General features: G+C 40.8%; 1 protein-coding gene across 2 annotated transcripts in view; it reads right to left on the bottom strand.

The window, feature by feature from the left end:
* The window catches only part of PDR2 (phosphate deficiency response 2), a 51,557-nt gene extending 33,033 nt beyond the window's left edge, over positions 1–18,524 (bottom strand). Inside the window, exons 1-7 of one of the 2 annotated variants that reach the window (XM_089152161.1) lie at positions 18,285–18,524; positions 17,816–18,072; positions 15,455–15,547; positions 14,516–14,721; positions 3,719–3,791; positions 2,422–2,594; positions 2,176–2,347 (exon numbers count right to left, since the gene is read on the bottom strand). In XM_089152161.1, coding sequence (XP_089008287.1) covers positions 2,176–2,347; positions 2,422–2,594; positions 3,719–3,791; positions 14,516–14,721; positions 15,455–15,547; positions 17,816–18,064 — 966 coding nt within the window. In that variant the 5' untranslated portion in view covers positions 18,065–18,072; positions 18,285–18,524. Of the gene's footprint in view, positions 1–2,175; positions 2,348–2,421; positions 2,595–3,718; positions 3,792–14,515; positions 14,722–15,454; positions 15,548–17,815; positions 18,073–18,284 lie in introns of those variants that run through there. The other variant, XM_089152162.1, reaches the window with a different exon arrangement.
* Positions 18,525–19,288: the final 764 nt, after the last annotated feature.

Raw genomic sequence — 19,288 nt, forward strand, 5'->3', positions numbered from 1 at the left:
AGTTCCATTGTGTTTATTATGCTTGAAATAGGTAGTATACAAGAATCCAAATCATTTTGAGTCCATATGAGGCCTGAAATTGAAGTTCCAATTTTCACAAAAAGTGTCCAGTTTCGATCGAAATTTCGACCGAAACGTCGAAATTTCGGCCTTTTGCAAGGTCGAAATTCCTATTTCGGTCGAATTTTCTTCCTTGCTCACATCCCCAGTGATTACTAATGAGGTCACTGGTATCCAGCCTGAAAAGTTTTATCACTCTTTCTTATGAATAGTTTCTAGAATGGATAGCGAGTTAGAAAGAGAAACAGTTGCCTGCAAATTCGAATCAGGAAAAAGAAACACATGATGCCGGAAATGATTTCTGATAGGCCCCTAATAACTTAAGGTGTGTACACCCACAAGAATAGAAGGGAGCAAGGGGTTCAATTCCAGCTCAAGGGGCCAGGATCAACTAAAAGTGACAGAAAGGGACAGGTGGATGAAGTCTACTGGGAGCAACAACAACCAAGCACACCTGGAATTTGGCAGGAGAAAGTGGTCCATGTGGAAAGACTTAGTCTTTTGTGGGTATATGGAGGGGAGGGGAAGAAGAGAGGGGTAGGCAAGAAGTAAGAAGAAAAATGGCAAGCTGAGCTTGCAGGGGACGGGGAACTCTCAGGCAACAGTGGATAGATGAATGTATTCCAGTTTGGTGAACGTTACATAATGAATTTAGGCTGAAATCTGAACTGAATGAAATAGTAGTTACAGTTGCTGAATTGATGAAAATAGTTCCCTACAGTTTCCATTAAGTTCTGCTTTGCTATTTGATTGCTGTGTGCATATGTGAGTGTTTTGTGTTGTGAATGAAGTGTAATTTGAGGTGTGGGTGCTGTGAGTGAAGTGTAGAAGATTGGGTCTTAACACTTAACAATTTCTAGAAAATCTGAATACAGAGCCCATTCTGAGAATCATTCTCAAGAAGAGATAGTAGGGTATCTCAGCCTACAGCCTCTCATTGCAGCTATCTCACCTGGTGAAACAAGTATTTCTCAGACCAAACAATTGCAGTAGAAAACCCATTAATCAAGTTTTAATTTTAGTAGAACTGATGGGGCCAATTTATAGCTTGGCCTAAGATTTTAATAAATAAAGTCTCTCAAAGACAGGAACCTAATGAATACAGAAAGTAAATTAATGGGAGGGCCGAACAAGGTTCCTAAGGCTTTTGGAAAAGCATAGTACCCACCAAAGGCGGGGGGTGGCTTTTGCTGAGAGGCTGGCTACAAGCCTACAACGTGGTCCACCGCCCATTGCTCCGAGGCCCGCCCCTAAAGTAAACTAATATTAGATTATAGTGTATTATTCCACAAACATCCGGCAGCTCATCCTCACACCAAGAGTCCATATCAGCACCCAAATCACTATTGCAACTCATGGTACAGTTCATGTGACAGGGTAACCTTTTTTAAATTAAAGTTTCAATTTGGTCCCATCTCTTCATCATGCTTTGGATTTATCAGATGCTCATTGAAACAACAGAAACATACCACCACCATGAGACCAGGACACCTCTTAAAGCAATTGAATGCCACAACCTTGGTGACTGGTTTTGGTGCTTGTTTCTACAGCAACACTTGGACCTTTGATCTAACTCATCAGCCATTTGATATAACCATCTTGACTAGCTACACGTCAAATTTCATAAATGTATGCAATCATACATTATATATCCATACCTTCTCATGTATATCCATTAACTGTCTCATATTCCATGTGCCAACCTTCTCATGTATGCCATTAACCTTCTAGATTCCATGCACCCTCTGTACAATCATGTGACTTGACAAACCCTACCTGGCTAAAACTTGACCTTAAGGTATACCAGTCCACAAATTTAGGACCTCATCAGAGTTGCCACATGATAGATATCGCCACATAGAAAACTCCTACTAGATGGACCACTTAGAAACCTCTTCTCTAAAATTAATCACCTAAAAAACTTTCTAAATTTTTTTATTTTTTATTTTTTTATAACTTTCCCTTCATTTGGGGGGGGAGGGGATGGGGGTGATGGGACTGGTTGAGCTAGGTATGTGCATAAAATTCCTCATACACAAAAATCTAAAAATAAAAGTAAAAACCATGTCCAAAAGTGATAGACAAGTAGATGAGCAAATTGAAATAGAGAATCACCTTCCACTGAGGAGTAGACTCTCCTGTTAGGATAGCTTCATTCACAATTGCACTTCCAGATAATATGAGCATGTCTGCTGGGACAGATTTATCTTCACCATCCTGACCAGAAGAGCGCCCAATTGAGACAACATCTCCAGGAAGAAGTTCTGTCCCAGGGAGCTCCACCCACCTACACCCAAAAGTGAATAGCAAGATTAGATTAAAAGAACATGACACAGTAGTAATGGGGTTCAGATGGCAAACCTTCCACAGCGATGCACCATTAGGGTCTGTGCATCCACTCTCACACGCCTAAGCTCAGTCAATGTCTTCAACCGAGCTTTTGCCATTGTAGACTCAAACAGGAATAGCATGAACAAGGTAAACAAACTATAATACCAATATTCATCTAAACACCAGAGACCCACACAAAAAACCTACAAATGTCAAATTGTTCCAACACTAGTGTTAGCAAGAAATAAATAAATAAATAAGCACAAAGAGAAGTGAGTGGTGAAGAAAAAAACAGATGCATTTAAAACTGGACCATGTCAAGAGCATCTTGGCATGGTAGTCAAGGGTCGGAACAGCACATTGGCCAGAACATTTCACTAACATTAGGGTAAGAGGACCGGATAACATTCATATGGAACATAAGGACTAAAGCAGATAGTAGACGTAAAATCTTAACCAGGGCTGCTACATCTGTCTAAAAAGGACAACCCCCTTTTTTTGGTAAATAAAAAGGACCAAGCCAGTGCAGAAGCATTCCACACAAGCAGTCCCCACGCCCCTTTGGGGGGGGGGGTGTTTAATTTCCTGCACAGCCTTACTGCAGCAATTTATGCTAACCAAGATAAAACTCGATTCAGGTAAGAAATGTAAAAACATGTCAGATCAAAGTTTAACTAGCACAACTGCACAAGTCAACCTGGTGTGTCCAAACTTGAAATGTTTAAGATAAAAATCAAATGACATAAAGCTTTGTTAAAAGTTGGAAAATGATGGGTAAATTGATAACTTGGCTGGCAAAACCTTGATGCCCATATGGTTGGAGATGAGTTCAAGTCTTCACAATAATACTTAGTAATTAGTATCAATATTTTCTTAATGTATCTAACTTTATACAAAAACATGATATTCAAGGAAGAAAAGTTAGGTTGAACACAGCAACTCAGATAGAAACTAGGTCCGACATGGACAAATGAGCTCCCTCCTACAAATCTAGTTTTGGACTAGGTCTGGATTGGACAGGTGTAAAAAAGCAAGTTCTACAAACCAGACCTCAACCTGTTCCCGGTTTGCCACCTAAGAGCAAATCTGTTCATCGTGCATCTCAGTCCGAGTCAAGTAGCCATTGATATTATCATATTACATTTTTCAGGGCTCAGGCACTGAATTTCAGTGCAGTTCATTTTAAATTGTTAGGAAACACAAATAGCAGTCAGACCCAAGTTGGTAAATCGGTCAGTCCGTCTTCTTCTTCTTTGTCCACTTTTTTTTTCCTTCTGTCTTTTTTGAGTGGGCGGGGGTTTTTAAGAAGCTTTAGCTAATGACAAACCTGAAAGACAAAAAAAGGTTCCATGCAGTGCTCCTTCATTAACTTCTTGAACGTGGGCTGTGGATATTCAAATCTGCAATACCAAAGAAGGGGTAGTAAGTGACAGAAATACTAGCCATCAAAGAGTTCTCACATTTATAAATGAAAGATCTGAAAATATCCGTCCAAGAAAGAATTATGCAGCATAGGACTTCTTATTGATAACTAAAAATGGAAATAGAAAAGATGAAAGTCGAGTGCAGAGGCAAAATAATTTTCGGATTTTACAAGCTACAAATAAATTAAAAAACAAATAAAGAGAAAAAGGTGAAGGGAACAGCCACAAGAAGAGAGGGGGGGAATGCTGTTGTCTATCTCCTCCAGTTCATAGACAGTCCGTTCTTGTCAGCCTGTTGCCCTGTACTCTGATAAACTCTCATTCAGAGAGGTCATGCACAAACTTTGGAATATCCAACTAACGGAAGCTGGAAACCAAATTCATAGTTGAAGAAGGGTGCATAAGACATGCATTTGCCAATGACCGTACATGGATCTGGTATAACTGTTCTAGCTCAGAATAACAGTTCCACCCCGCCCAAGAAGAGAGGTCCGATGGGTCATGATAAATACACATCCAGAGAAAGCTCAAGTAGTAAAAAGTAAAAGCAACATCATAACAAATACTAAGGACATTACAATCCAGGTTTTAGGATCTATCCAGATTTCCTCTCTAATCTTTATGATAAGAGTGGCTTAGGATAATTTACTCCAGGCTCATTCCTTCGCTATCATCTCCTTCTCCAGGAATCTCCAGAATGTCAAACATGCCCTCAAAGCTTATAATTTCTCCTCCTTCAAAACATTTCCTCTTCTGTCTCAACTGCAGACTAAACTCACCGACATTCAGTTACATTTCCCTTCAACATTCTCGACATGTCCCTATGGTCCAAATCGCTGAATCAAATCCATTGTCAAATTCTAACTCTCAGTGAAAGACGGAGTTACTTTGCAGAACGGGCTGATCTAGTCTTTCACATTAAAGCAACAGATGGAACTGCCATGAAACGATTTATTAGTAGATTAATAGAGGTAGATAACTCTGAAAAGAGAGATTGCCTTTCTTTTTTTCTTTTCCTTCCCCCCCCCTCTTTTTTTTTTCAATCTCAGGAGAAATATAATCAAGAGGAGGTATTTCAAATCCCCAGGTAAAATAAGAACAGCCCTACTATCAAGGAGAAGTCAGCCTCCCTAGAGCAGTAGAGCTCCTTTCCTTAGTGGCTCAAGGTAAGAGCTTCTTCTGTAAAAATCTAGTTGGTGGTTGGATCATAGTGACTCTAACTGATGTAGCCTCAGTAAGGTGAGGGCCAAGAAACCAAGATCAAATAGATGAACAGTCAAATTTGGGTCAACTAAACCTTCAGCTCAGGGTGTTAGGGTTTGTAGGGCTTCTCAGATGGAGTTTCAGGTCTGATTTAGGGTTTTGATCTAGGGTTGAAGAAATATGAACTGTTTTATTCTTATTTTTAGATTTCAGACTAGCGTTAGGTTTGGTGATTATAGGAGATCAAGGTTTTTAGCAGTTGTGAGGGGGGGACAGGAACAATATTGGGATCAAGTAGTGATTGGAGTGGGGGGAATATGGATCTAGAAGGGTGGGGAATTCTGATAGAGGGTCAGGGAGATATGGAAATTAGGTTTCAAAGGGAAAGAAAAGGAAGGCCGCAGGGTAAGGGGAGAAGAAACAGTAAGTTAGCATGGAGGATAAGAGGGAGAATCAGTCTAGGCTTGTTACTTACCAAGTCTAGAAGCCTGTGATGGGGATGGGGAAGTGTAGGCAAACAGTGCTGCCAAAGGAGAATTCCTTCTACTTGAAACCCAAGGACCTCACTTGATCCTTGATCTCTGCTGAAACAACTCTATTCAATAATTTTATTCATCAAAACAGTCTTGTTCAATACTTTTGTTAATATTTATGACTAGGCCCACCACTAATAATTTTTTAATATTTACACATCAAAAGCAGAATCTAAATTGGACTTCTATTTTAAATAGAACTTCTACTTATCTCATCCTATACTGACTTTAAAAACAGATTTGGACTCAACAAACGCATAATTACAATTAGGCCCTGCTGGGCTCGGGTGGGACTGCCAATTACCAAAATACCACCGTTGTTGAATTACACTTCTAATGCAGCTGATAGTGCCCTAGGCTGCTGGGAAGCAAGCCTAGTTATTCTTGCAGGCCTTAAGAGTCTTCTTCGCATGGTTGTGGGGACATACATCAGCTCTCTCCCTCTTGAAAACATTCATCTCCTATGAATGGGTGAAGGTCATATACTTCTAATACAATTCAGGATCAGTCCTCTAGAAATCATCAGCATGGACCACTGCTCTCACTCCTAGGTTTGCCCTTCCACATAACAAGAAAGGGATGGTATCCTAACCGTTTATGAGCAGTCTTATGCATGTCATTGAGAACTAACTCAATTGAGTCTTCAATAGGGAGCTTAGGTTGAGCCAGTCGCAACTGATGCTCTATAGCATGGTCGTCAAAGTGTCCACCTAGGCGGTAAGGCGCTTTTCAACCGCCTTATTTAGCACCACTTTGTTGAACTTCTCTGGTTTGTCCTAAGGACATGCCTGTTCTGGATTTCTTCTGGCAGATTTAGGGGTAGGAGTACAAATTTCTGACCCTTCTGTCAAATTAACATTTATTCTCCCTACCCATGATGGTGACATCATTATCACACAACCATGGCCTCCTGAGAATAATATTTGATGACCTCATGCGAACAACATCACACCAAATCTCTTTAGAGTACGAGTGTAGGCTGCTGGGTACTAGACATCACAAAGAAACCACTAGTCTGGCACTATTGAGGGAAACTTTGTAGGGCTGAGGATTTTTTCAGTCTTGAGACCAGCTTTTTGGACAAAACCCTCAAACATCACACTTACACTATTGCCACTTTCCACTATTACTGGGGTTAGATGTTCACCTACCTTGAGTCCGGGGTAGAAAATGCAGCTCCTTCTACAGTCTTCTAGTCTGCTTCTGCTACAAAAATTTTGGACACTACATTCATGTGAGGCTCTTGGTCCAAGTACTCTTCATCATAGAAGTTTTTAGGTCTGCTTCTAGTGGGTAGCAAATGACTCCTCCTTCAAGATCTTATTGATTGACATCAAGGACAGCAACTCCCCTACTATGAGGGCACTCCCTAGAAAAGTGGCCCTTCTCATGACTGCAGTAACATTCTCCAACACTGCAGTTGTGGGTGGAGCCTCTTCCCTTGTAGCCTGCCCTAGGAGGATTGACACCTCATGGGGGAACTATAGAGGTGATGGCTAGTATGAAGGGTTTAGAGCTTGGTGGAAAGTCAAGATTCTGATTGTTGTATCTCCTCTGGGACGGCAAGTTTTCTGCTTACAAGGCCTAAACAAATAAGTCCCTAATGTCATATACATCTGTCACTCCAAGTACCATTTGGATCTCATATTTTAAGCCAAACTTGTATTGGGTCATATTCTGAAGTTTACTCTCCCAAGTCCCTATTTTAAATGCTAGGGAGTCAAACTGTTGGATAAAATCAGCAACAGACATATTACCTTGCTTCAGGGTATGGAACTACTCTTGTAACCTGGTTCTGTAGTACTTGGGTAGGCACCTTTCAGTCAATTCCCTTCTCATCTGATTCCATGTTGTAAGTTCTCTGCCTTCATAGTACAGTTCCCTTTCAGCTGTGTTCCACCAATCTCGGACAGCACCTACTAATTTGGTTCAGCTAATCTCATCTTTCTATCTTCTGACAAGTCACACCAATCAAAGACTCAGGATGATCAGGATTGTTGTTGGTACTATTTTGTCTTTCTTTTAATGAATTTTATTTTATTTCCATCAAAAAAAAGTTATACCAATCAAAGTAGTCATCCAGCGCAGCCCTCCAATCCAAGGTTCAAGATCTCGCTCTTGAGGGCAATATCACCTTTGAGAAAAAGTGAGATCTTGCTTTAGATCTTGTATTTTTCCCGGACCAACTCAAGTGAACTCGAAGGCCCATCTCGAAGGTTTTAAGCGTTAGGTTGGGCTCAAAATTTTAGTATTTAGCCTATTCTAGGCCTTCTAAGCACTAGTAGCCTCAATTTTGTGAGAAAACAACCCTGAGATGCTGCAGGATTGAACATGAAGGTTATAAAACATGAAATATAAAACAATTACGACATATAAATGAAAAGTAAGTGATAAGATACTACAAATAACTTAAATACTAATAGAATTCCATCCATATGAGTACAATAAAGCATCACATTCTCAACTCTCGAGAATACAATAATACAACCATTATAAGTTCAATATAAATCATAAGTTCATAACAGATGTGCTGGGTATGGCTCATGTTTCACATTTTGTCACCTACGACCTTCCCCCGATCTTATATCATTTTGGACCTCATGATTTCCTTCACAGTTTGGGCTTGGGCCCATGAATAGTTGTTGTGGCCTTTGTTGAAGAACTCATTCAAACGCCATGTTTGATCTTCCTTTCTAGATGTAGATGTGCTAAACCTTGCTACAGGTCAAGATCCGGAGTCAATCTAACAAAAAATAAGTTTTGCATGGTCTCAGCAAGTTGGGAGGCAAAGAAGAAGCCAAAGAGGGTGAGACAAGTCGAGATCGCAACCTGTCTCGCTCTAAAAAAAGGGATTTAAAACAATGGGTTGGCCAAGATCTCGGGTCGAACCGAGATCATGGTCGAGATTTTATATTTCATGAGACTCACCTCAGATCTCGTCTCGAGACCTCACAAAAGCGAGATCTCAGGAAGATCTCGCGAGATCTTCAACAATGCTCCAGTCATCGTATTCTTAGAGATCAAGAGAATTATTGAACTCTTTGAGCTCGATCTTAACCTTGTGATGATCTCCACCTCTCCTTTGGTCCTCTATTAAAGTAGGATCCAATGATGTCTTATAGTGCGAGTGGTGTACAATAGGGTCTACCTCTAGGGGCAGTCTTTCATCACCTTCACACCTATTGTATATAGGATTGTCATACTTGTCATGAGAAAGGACACTTTGCCGAGACCGGTGTCCTCAAATAAGCGGAATTTGTGTCAAAGGTTCCTGAAGAGGAGGTACTTTACCTTTACTAAAAACAAAGCTAGAAGAGTTTGAGTACAAGGAAGAGTACGCAAACCACAATCCTCACCTGAACATGGTCCAAATTCCAAAATCTTAGTGACAGGGCCTGAAGGAGAAGATTAAGGAGCAGCATTTTCCACACCAAACTCAGAGCAGGGCTTCTAGATCAACCATCAAGGACAACGGAAGCAGTGTCAAAGGGCTCCGTCAAGAGAGCAAGACTCAAGACTGAAAAGCACTCCCAAACGAACAAGGTATCCCTCCTAAATGGTGCCACACTCAAGGTAATCTCAAGTTGGCTAGTAATAATAAGTCCATACTCCTACTCTGACAAAATCTAGTGCAACATAGTTCCTCACTTCCAACAGAATTCTTGGGAGGGCATGGTTGTTGGACAACTTCGTCACTATCACCGACAAGCTACAAAGAGAACATGTGAGTTTGAGCACAAAGGCCAAAAAATCGTGCTCCTGCAGCCCTGCTCCTCAATATACCTAAGGAAGCCAAGAAGAAACAAGCCCTTTAGACAAACCAAAAGGACTCAAACATTAATCAGCAACTCCCGATGATCCCACCCAAAGAACCTAAAGGCTGATCATTGCGATCTAACAAGGCATCAATCCAGAACCATGTGAGATCCAAAGGAAGCTCACCCACTCATCAAGGATGAATGTTCTCAAGCGGAGGAGAGTTGATGTGAACCAAATCCAGAGCCAGACTGAAGGCCAAAACAAAGCCTAGAGTGGTAGTCCAGCACTACAGCCCTACAAGAAATTGTGCATAAAGTGAGTCCAATTAGGGTTAGTTGGACCTAGTATGTTAGTAGGATTCCAACTCTACTTTTGTTTCGAGTTTGGTTTTGATTTGCTTAATTTATTGAAGATTCCTAGTCAGTTTTGGAGTCCCAATTAAAGAGGGATTCCCCTTAGTCATAGTTCAAGTTCTACAAGGAGTCTAGTCCTTCTCATGTCTTGTAATTTGAATTATCCTAAGATGAGTTAAGTCAGAATCCTTGTTAGAACATGAGCCCTAGGTCCAATAGGTATTTGAGTCCCCTAGTATAAGGCTACAAATAAAGCCCCTAGCTTGCAAGGACAGACTTGACTTTTGAAGGTCAATATTGGAGTCATGGGTTCCCTGAGGAAGGGAGTCTATAGTGTTCTAAATTGCTGCAAATTTTCAGGTTCTCAACCTCCCTCCTCTCCTACAAGAAAGTGCAACATCCCCCACCCCAACCTTATCTTCTATTCTTCTTCTTTATCCTTCGCAACACCTTTTCCCCTCCGTCCTTACCTGGGGCAGAAACCCTCACCCAAAAAAAACCCTGACCCTAATCTCTCTAAAACCTACCCCATCGCAGCCCCATTCCTCCCCTCTGCCAGCCTGTGGCTGTTTCACTCCACCTTGCAGCAGCATAGTTTTCCTAATTTTCTAACCCTAGATTCCCCTACCTTCATCCCTAATCCAAAGCCTTAGATCTTCCAAACCCCTCACCGACTTCATTCAAACACCCCTCCCCTCCCCTCACCTTCAACCTGACTTCAGCCTCATTTCCTTCACCCAAAACCCTAGATTATCCTACACTTCATCTTCATCACCAAACCCTCTTTCACTTGTATCTCTCAAGCCCTTCATCCAAAACCTATTTCATTTTAGAATCATTATTCCCTACCCTTCCTTTACCTTCGACTTTAACCCTAGCCTTAGTTAACCCCCTCCCTGAAAACCCTAATTCTTAATAAACCCCAATTTTCCTAAACCTTAAAATTAAAGTTCAGTTCTGACTTTTACTGTACAGCAAGGTTCAGATCTGGAATTCATTAAAACCTAGACCTTAAGTCAAACCCGAACCTATACACCCCATTCCTATACCCTAAAACAAATTCAAATCAACGCTACACCTAACTGCAGGGTTATAAAACTCGAGATTTACTGAATTAATCCTAAAGACTAAGCCTAGATTTAGGGTTTACATCATTTGGACTCTTCAAACGCCTCAATTAGGTCCAGGTGGACGCGAGTGGGACTGTCAAATTACCAAAATGCCCCTGCTGCCAAACTTCTAACGCTGCTGGTAGTACCCTAGGCTGCTTACTTTCACAGTTAGAGGCATCAAGATTCTGCATTTCACTTTCTTCATCACTGTTTTTAACAATCCCTCACCTCTTTTCCAGCCCTGACAGTCTCCTGAACTAATTTATCCCTTCCTCTGCGTTCCTTCTTCTCCAAGCTATCCCCTCTGATAAAGACCTCTTTGCTGTTCTCTCCCTCAAAGTAAACAGCTACCCTGGTCCAGATGGTTCTAAGTTCTAACAGAGTTTCTTCTCCTCCACCTGCAATGCCATCAAACTAGACCTCATTTTTACCCTGCAGAGTTTCTTCTATAGATTACAGGCACCAACCAAACCTTTCTACACCTCATCACAAGAAAGAAGGTTCTCTTTCTTATCCAACTTCCTTTCCAATCAACTTCACAAACTTTTGTACAAATTTATTGTCAAAATTCTTGCAAACCAAGGAGCTTTATATCATGGCAGGTCCCTCAGTTACATCATTCTCCTCTGCTCCAAGCTTTCAGAGGTTTGGCCAGAAAATCCAATCCCCTGCTGCCCTGACCTTCACAAAGCCTTTGATTTCTAATCCTGGAACTTCATCAGTGTCTTGTATAATATGTCCTTTCCTTCCATCTCCATCAGCTGGGTTTACCATTGCAATTCTTGAGCCAGCTTTTCAGTTTTGGTCATTGTAGTCCTGTCGGGTTCTCCTCTTCCTCTGTTGCCATTCTCCATGGCTATCCCAACCCCTAACCAATTTATCTAATGAAGCTTTTCCAGATCAATCCAACCTAAGCATGGGCAGCTTCTCATCAACCCTATGTCCAGATGTAATCTCATAAGATCTCCCATTTGGCCTTCACCAATGTGATGCATCCAGCCCCAGCCAGCCCCAAAGAGGGCCCAAGCCCACCTGTGAACCAGGGGCTGAATCCATCCAAGGGTGGATTGTCATTTCATACCCCTTGATCGAATATTAATGGTGACCAAGTCCAGTCTAATAATAGTTTTATTTCCTAATTTAGAGTCTTAATGGTTGAGTAGTTGTGGTATGTCTTTGTTTCCTTTTTGGTTTGAAAGGTTGAGTAGTTGTGGTAATTCTTTGTTTCCTTTTTGGTTTGAAATTCCTGATTGGCAAGAATCTTGTTGGGTGTTTTAAATTAGGAAAGACTTATTTCCTATAAGGAGTCTTATCTTGAGTTGTTTTCAATTAGGAGAGAGATGTTTCCTTAAAGGAAACTTATTTGGAGTTTGTTTCAAATTAGGAAGGGGTAGTTCAGTCTAGTTGGGTATTGAGTGGCTACAAATAGCCTTGTCCTCTATGTATTTTGGCAGTCTTAAATATTGAATAAAGTTGAGTTTTGAGAATTGAGAATTGAGTTGAGGGATCACGGATCCTAAGGGACACCCTGCGGCTGGATATTCTTCACCCTTCAAGGCTTCATTCACTGATTCAAGCATTTAGCACAGAATTCTCAGAAAGTCTACAATTACAAGTAAGCAAGAGACCCCATTCCTAACCCTAATCTTCTCCAGCTCTGTCCGCGGCCTTCCCATCCCTTCCCCCTCAGTTTCAGACCTTGTAAACACCACCCCCCCAATTGCAAATCATTCCTGCCCCTTCCCCTCACTTTCCCTTGGACCCTAGACCTTCCCCTTAGTGTCCGCAAGCTTCCTCTTCATCTTCTTCTTCCCCACGCCCCTCAGTCCTAGCCTGAGTAGGAATTCCTAATTCCCAGCCCTAAACCCCACACTTCCACTATCACTGGAATCGCAGAAACCCCTAGTCTTCATTCCTAACTTCAGTTTCCCCAAAGCAGCTTTATTTTCTGAGTTTGAAATTTTCTGCAATTCCACCTTCTTCGTTGAGTAGTTGCAGAAATTTTGAAATTTCCAGAAAATTCAGAAACTTCTCAATTTCCATCCTTTTCTTCTTAGTTCAGTTCTGGACTACAGAAAAAAAACAACAGCGCCCTAAGGCCACAGACCAGCAGCCCTAGTCCTAATTTCAACCCTAGCTGAAACCCTAAGTTTACCCTAAAACCCTAATTAGTTGCTGTAACCTTATTTGAAGGTCCTGGAGGCTAACCCTAGCCCTAGGTTTGCATCAAATGGTTTCATAATCTTCCCTAAAGCTGACACGCTTCAGCCACTTCCATTTTGTCTTGCTTGAACCTCTTCCACACTCACTGATCTCCATGCTACCTGCTCCACACCCCTACTCTCCTTTTCAGTGTGAGTCAGCCAGTCAGTGAGGCTGAATTGTTTTGCTTTAGAAAGATAGTGTGGTTCCCCGTGAGCCATCTTCCATCAAGTAGGACTTGCCTTTGATCCCCTCAAGGGTGGATTGCGTATCATGGTTTTTCTATCCTGGATCGCCCTTACAAAAGGCTTCATCCCATCTGATACTTCCAAATTTCTCCACCTTGTCAGCTGGGTCTCTGTTTGTCTTCTCAAAGATGAAACCTAGGCTTGAGAAGAATCAAAGAAGTCAATAATGCTAGAACTGTTGAGCTGATTTGGAACTTAATGGCCAAGAAAGGTGTTTACATTACGTGGGTCTAGTCATGTCCCCTGTGCAATGAATCCATTTGGATTGCTACTTCTCCACCTAATGATTCTTGGTTCAGAAGGAAGATCCTGAGGCTCAGGTCACCCCACACCCAACCCCCTCCCAACAAAAAAAATAGCACTTCCCTCCTATTGAATACCATCTGGAGTTTCTTGCCAAACATCAATAGAAGACCTACTGAGGGTGGTGACACTTTTTACCTGTTCTGCTTCTCTATAGGGTCTCTTTAGTTCCCAGTTGCCTCGGGATCTTATTAGGCTTGAAGTAGCATTAAATTCTGACAGAATTTGGTCTGGTTCAAAAGCCACAACACATCCCTCACCACAAGTTCACTGTTGGAGGTTTTCACTGGTTCCTCCCTATGCAGTCTTTTCAGAGGTTTTCACTGGCTACGTCCCTAAGCAATCTTTTCAGAAGCTTCCACTATCTACCTCCCTATGCAGTCTTTTATCATCTGCTATCGGATTCTTGCCCACCGCAATGCTGCCAATGCTGGAAAGCCTTTAGAGATGTGGATATTTTCGATGCCCCTTTTCTTCTGTGGGTTGTAATGGCTTCTTGGCTAAATGTTGGCCTACGAGAAGAAAGGTCTGCCTTCCAGAGCCAGAACAGATCTGGGTGACATAGCATCTGCAGGAAAATCCTGTTGCAGTTAAGTGGGAAACTTAGCTCAGGAGGTGGACCTCGAAGTCTAGATCCTTTCAGCAGAAATGGAACTCCATCTCTGTAGTCAATTCTCAAGTTTCTTGGTCTCCTGGTCAACACGTTGTCCCCCCCCCCCCCTCTTCTGAAATAGGCTCACTATAAACTCCTGGGATTCTCCCCTTATGTGAAGGTGGGTTTTGCCTTTCATATTCGTTCTTCCATTAGCGATGAATTATTATTCAGCCAAATGGAATCAAGGAGTTAGGGAGACCTCAAAAATGAATTAAAGTAGTTTCAGAAATTTCCACCTATCAGGAAAAATAAAGAACCTAGTATGTCAAAAAATAATCAACAATTGACTGAGATTAGAAACTGAAAAAACAAACAGTGGAAAGACAGCATACACATTCCGACCCCACTTCTCAGTGGCTGCAGTTGCTTTAGCTTCTGACCCGTAGCCCGTACTTTTGAGGTAATATCCAAATGTTTCTTTTGAAGGATAATGAAGCTTGCAAAAGGTCTCCGTCTCCTTCGAAAAAATGAAGCATTGCTTTCTGAAATCAAAATATATTTCCTCTGCATCCGACGGAGTTGATGACAAATGTGTCAACTGCCCAGAGCAAGAGCAGATTAATTTAACCAGCTAAGAAATGAACTGAGAACCAGTATCATCAAAATGAAATCGTGAAAACTATAACTACTGAAACTATATCAAGGTAGAAACTTAAGCTGGTAAAGTAAGACGAACTATATCCAACTTTCAGTATCAAAAAGAAAAAGGCAGGAAGAACCATAAGATGAAAAGCAAGAGTGTCATTCACTAATTTGACCTAGCCACAACATCACAAGTCCTTATTTTAGGCTCTGCAACTGGCTCTTAGTTGCAGCCAATAATTTGTTTGCCCTACATCTCTTGCATTTAATGATGTCTTCTCATTTTGTGAGTACGTGGGGCAATTGAGTGTATAAACTGAAGGTTAATTTTGAAAGACATTGGCAATGTAGCCCTTAACACCCCCCACCCCCAAAACAAAACAAAACAAAATAAAAGGCAAACATTATTTTCCCCATCTTTATCAAATACAACACTTCTTATGCTGTCAATTCTTCAGGGTGAAGGATATGTTAAGATCATTATATCTAGAGACACTTTCAAAATATATTAGACAAGACCAAAGGTCCTCCCAATTAAAATGTCAGCAAAATGACGCTAATCTTCACCATAAGCAATGTTAACAATCAGCAAAAACAAACATTCTACCAATAACCGAAAAAAAACACCACAGATGCAATAATCGGAAACATGAAAATCAAGATTTCAAAAATGGAAAAAGCAGACTTACTGTTCTACGAAAATGAAGTGGAACAACTTCCTTAGAACCAGAGAACTTTGATGGAGTTACTTTGCATGCATCTGCTTGGCGAATATTTTTCACCTGTACAATCAATTCAGGAAACAACCACATCATCAAATTGGTGGAATAAATTGTGTAAAAAATTTGCAGGCTATCCATTTACAGAGGATGGTAATAAGCATATCCCAAGTCCATCGACACCCCAATTCATTCAATGAGACAATCAAATGAAATGGAACAGACTGGAGTGCCAGACAAGGACAAATCTAGATGAAAACAGATAAAATGAACTAATTAATCCAGTCACCCGTGGCTACTCCAACGTCGGGGAAAACCAGTCCTCGAAAGCAAGGTTAAAGTATCCCATGATACCATACGATACTAGCCAATACGTATCCATATTTGACCCAACCGATACGATACATCTCGATACATCTCTCTATTAAATTACACTAAAATACATTAACTAGAGCGATACAATACTCGATACAGGACGATACGTCTCTTAAAATTACCTAACCGATACGATACTCGATACCGATACTTTAAACTTGCTCGAAAGCATGATCACCGGGGGGTTCTTTCTTTCAGTTTGCACGCTCACAAGAACTACTGGCAGTATAGATCAATACCCAGAGAAAGACCATTTTTAAAGGGATAAATGAATAAATAACCAAACCTTACGGGTGATATATACCAGCCACAGGACAAAAGAAGTTAAAGGGAATACTTGGACAGAATGTGGATATAGCTGAAAGCATGAAATTTTTTATTTGACTGGGGATGATATGATACTTTTATGGTTTAATTTGCCCAAGGAACTATTCCCCTTGTCTACAAATGGGCCATCACCCACAGCTGGTCAGCAAACAGAGGGTCCTGGGAGGGGAGAGTTTGGAGGCACTCCTAAGCTTTTGGGGTACTTTACACAAAGTGCCATTTGCAAGACTCAAAACTGGGCAATATCCCCGGCAGCTTGAACTTTTTACAACTACCATTCATGGAAGGGTCAACAGTTTTTGGTTTCCACATAGTTTTGATTATGCAAGGTATCCACAACTTTTTAAAGAACAACCTATGCAGCGCCTATAGTTTACCAAGCACCAAACTTGACCCTAAACCAAGAGGTCTGGGAGCAGTTAATTCATTAGAGCCCCAGCAGGGATGATATACCAGTTTATCCTGATCCATTGTGTTCCTTGACCAATGTCTAAAGCAAATCCTATAATCCTAAGAAGTGTTGACAATCGATACTACATCATAAGAAGAATGAAAGTCACTCACAAGTTTCACACGATAAACAAAATGGGACTTTTTACAAGTCAATATGACAAGGAATGAGACTTAGGTCTTTCATTCTTTTGCTTACTAAATCCAAAACGAACTTCTTTAGTCTACATAAACTCATAATAAGTTAAAAGACAAGAGCTTCGTTTACATGGACCCTGTGCCATGTTTCACTCGTCTTGCAGTGGATAGACACCCTATCCTGCAAAATGCAAACATCAAACTTCTGCCATTTCCCAGCAAAAGATCCGCAAACATCTCGGTAATCATTACCCATAAAGCCTCTAAAATAAGATATACAGCTACATCCATTTTCTTGCTCCCTTCTTGGGTTAAAGGTAAGCCACTTCTCCCAAGCTGTGAGAACTGATACCACTAAATGTGCAAGTATGACTAGCTTTATCGTTTAGATTGTCAGAAACTCTGCCACAAGGCAGATCAGATGGGGCCCAAGTCTTGTGAAGAAGTGATTCCATATAACATCAAGTTTCAGCCAAATTGGAGTTGGAAAATGTCAAAGTAAAGCTCTTGAAAAATACTAGACTATGGAAGCCTGAATGTCAATCAATACATGAAAAGCTGAAAGATACAAAAATGCATAGCACTCAGACCAATCCCCAGACATCTTCAGCATGGTGCAAAAAGTGTGTATCTTAAGCAGATTTTTAGAGGGTACTTGGAAATACTTTTTCCCTCAAAGATTAATAAGTGCTAACTCGTTTATTCTTTCACCCCCATGAACACATTAACTGAGTAGCACACTTAGATATAGTATTGCACCACTATCACTCCTTTTGTTTCACGAATCAGACGTTATTCAGTATACATTTTAAATTGATTGCAGAGTACACCCCTAGTCGCTCCTGCAAGCTCCTGAATTGGTCATACTCATATTTACATGATAGTTAGGACTATATACTTTTCCTTCCCTATATATCACTCAGTACAATGAAAAGCCAAGGGGACCAGACACCAAGTGCACATTTCATACACTATATGTAACTATGCAAGATTGCAAGCACAAAAGAAAATGGTACCAGAGAAACCTAACCGACAGCATACCTTACTGAACTGGACAAAACATCTAAAATCCACCGACCAAGCCGTGAAAAGCAACACCAAGATATGAACAGCGACAAGTCCACCAAAAACTATCACAGCGTCCCCGAAATCTATGCTAGGAACGACGGTAAGAAGCCAAGCAGCATAAAGAATGGCAAACGGCCACACATCTAAACGCCATGGCCAGTGTCTCTTCTTCAGCAAGTCAACCGATTCCACCACTTTCCCACCAATATGGATTCTTGACATCTCTCTTCCTGCAACAAAGTTCAAAGTCACATCATACAGAAAAAACTCTTTCAATAGATTATCAGCAAACCGCCCCCCCCCCCCCCCCCCAAACAAACAAAAAATTGAAAGAGCAAACGTTTGCCCGATCATCAAATGAAGAAATTCAGCTCTACAGGACGGACCCAAAAAAAAAACGTCAATTCCCTAAAAATGAATTGGGAATCAAGAAAGAAATTACTTTGAATAGCTCAGACTAGGCAGTAAGTTCGACTGAAAAGATACTGAAGTTAGGTCGAAGCATGGATGGTTTCGATCAATTGGAAAGAGACATAAAATGGGGGAAAAAATCTTCAGTAACTCGTGTGCTCTGTTGATCTGCAAGGCCGCTTCCCCACCTCTTCAAGCAACCTTTTTTCAGATCGCGAGATCGAGAGTTTGCAACGGCGTCCGGAACAGACTGAAAACGTCGAACTTTTTCGTTGGAATTACCAAATGCAACATCCGTGAGATGGCCTTTTGAACGTCAGATTGGAATCGGTTTGTGACCAATATTCCTTAATGTTCGAAACGTCCGATTAGAATCACTTTTTTTTAACAAACAAGAAAAAGGAGAGTCATTGACTAGTCAAAAGTGGATATCAAAAATTCTTCCCTTAAAATGCTCATTCGAGTCCTTTGGCCAAGTTGATTGGAATTAGACACTGGTTCGCCTTAGCCGAGCACTGGATTTTCACCCTATATATTTCTGACATTTTTTTTTTTTTGGTAGAAATTTCTGGCATTTTTATGAATGAGCAACAGAGTTCAAACTTAAATTTAAAGGTTAGAGGTTAAATTGAAAGATACGAATAAATTTATTTTATTTTCATTTTCAATCCTTAAATCTAACCTATGAACAAATGTCACTCATCTATAAAAAAATGGATAGTCAATTTCCATCTCATAAACGGACATAATAAAAATCTGTTGAGATCCAGTCTTGCTTGGGCTAGTTCCTAATATTGAGCTTGAGTAGTTTTTTGCCTGGAATGTGTTTGTTGAGCTTGAAATGGCCATATATGTCCAAAGAAAAATGAAAATTTTCATGGTAGATCTCACATCTAAACAACCACCAAATAGAATCCCTCAATTTGACACAATAAGATGGAATGGACAAATTAAAAAGGGTTGAAAACAACCAACAATAATGTTGTTTTCAACCATGCCCTTTCAAACATCCCCCAACCCCATCCCCCACGCGAT

This window comes from Hakea prostrata, chromosome 4 (assembly GCF_041222555.1).
Source record: "Hakea prostrata isolate BN-2017 chromosome 4, UWA_Hpros_2, whole genome shotgun sequence".
NCBI lineage: Eukaryota > Viridiplantae > Streptophyta > Magnoliopsida > Proteales > Proteaceae > Hakea > Hakea prostrata.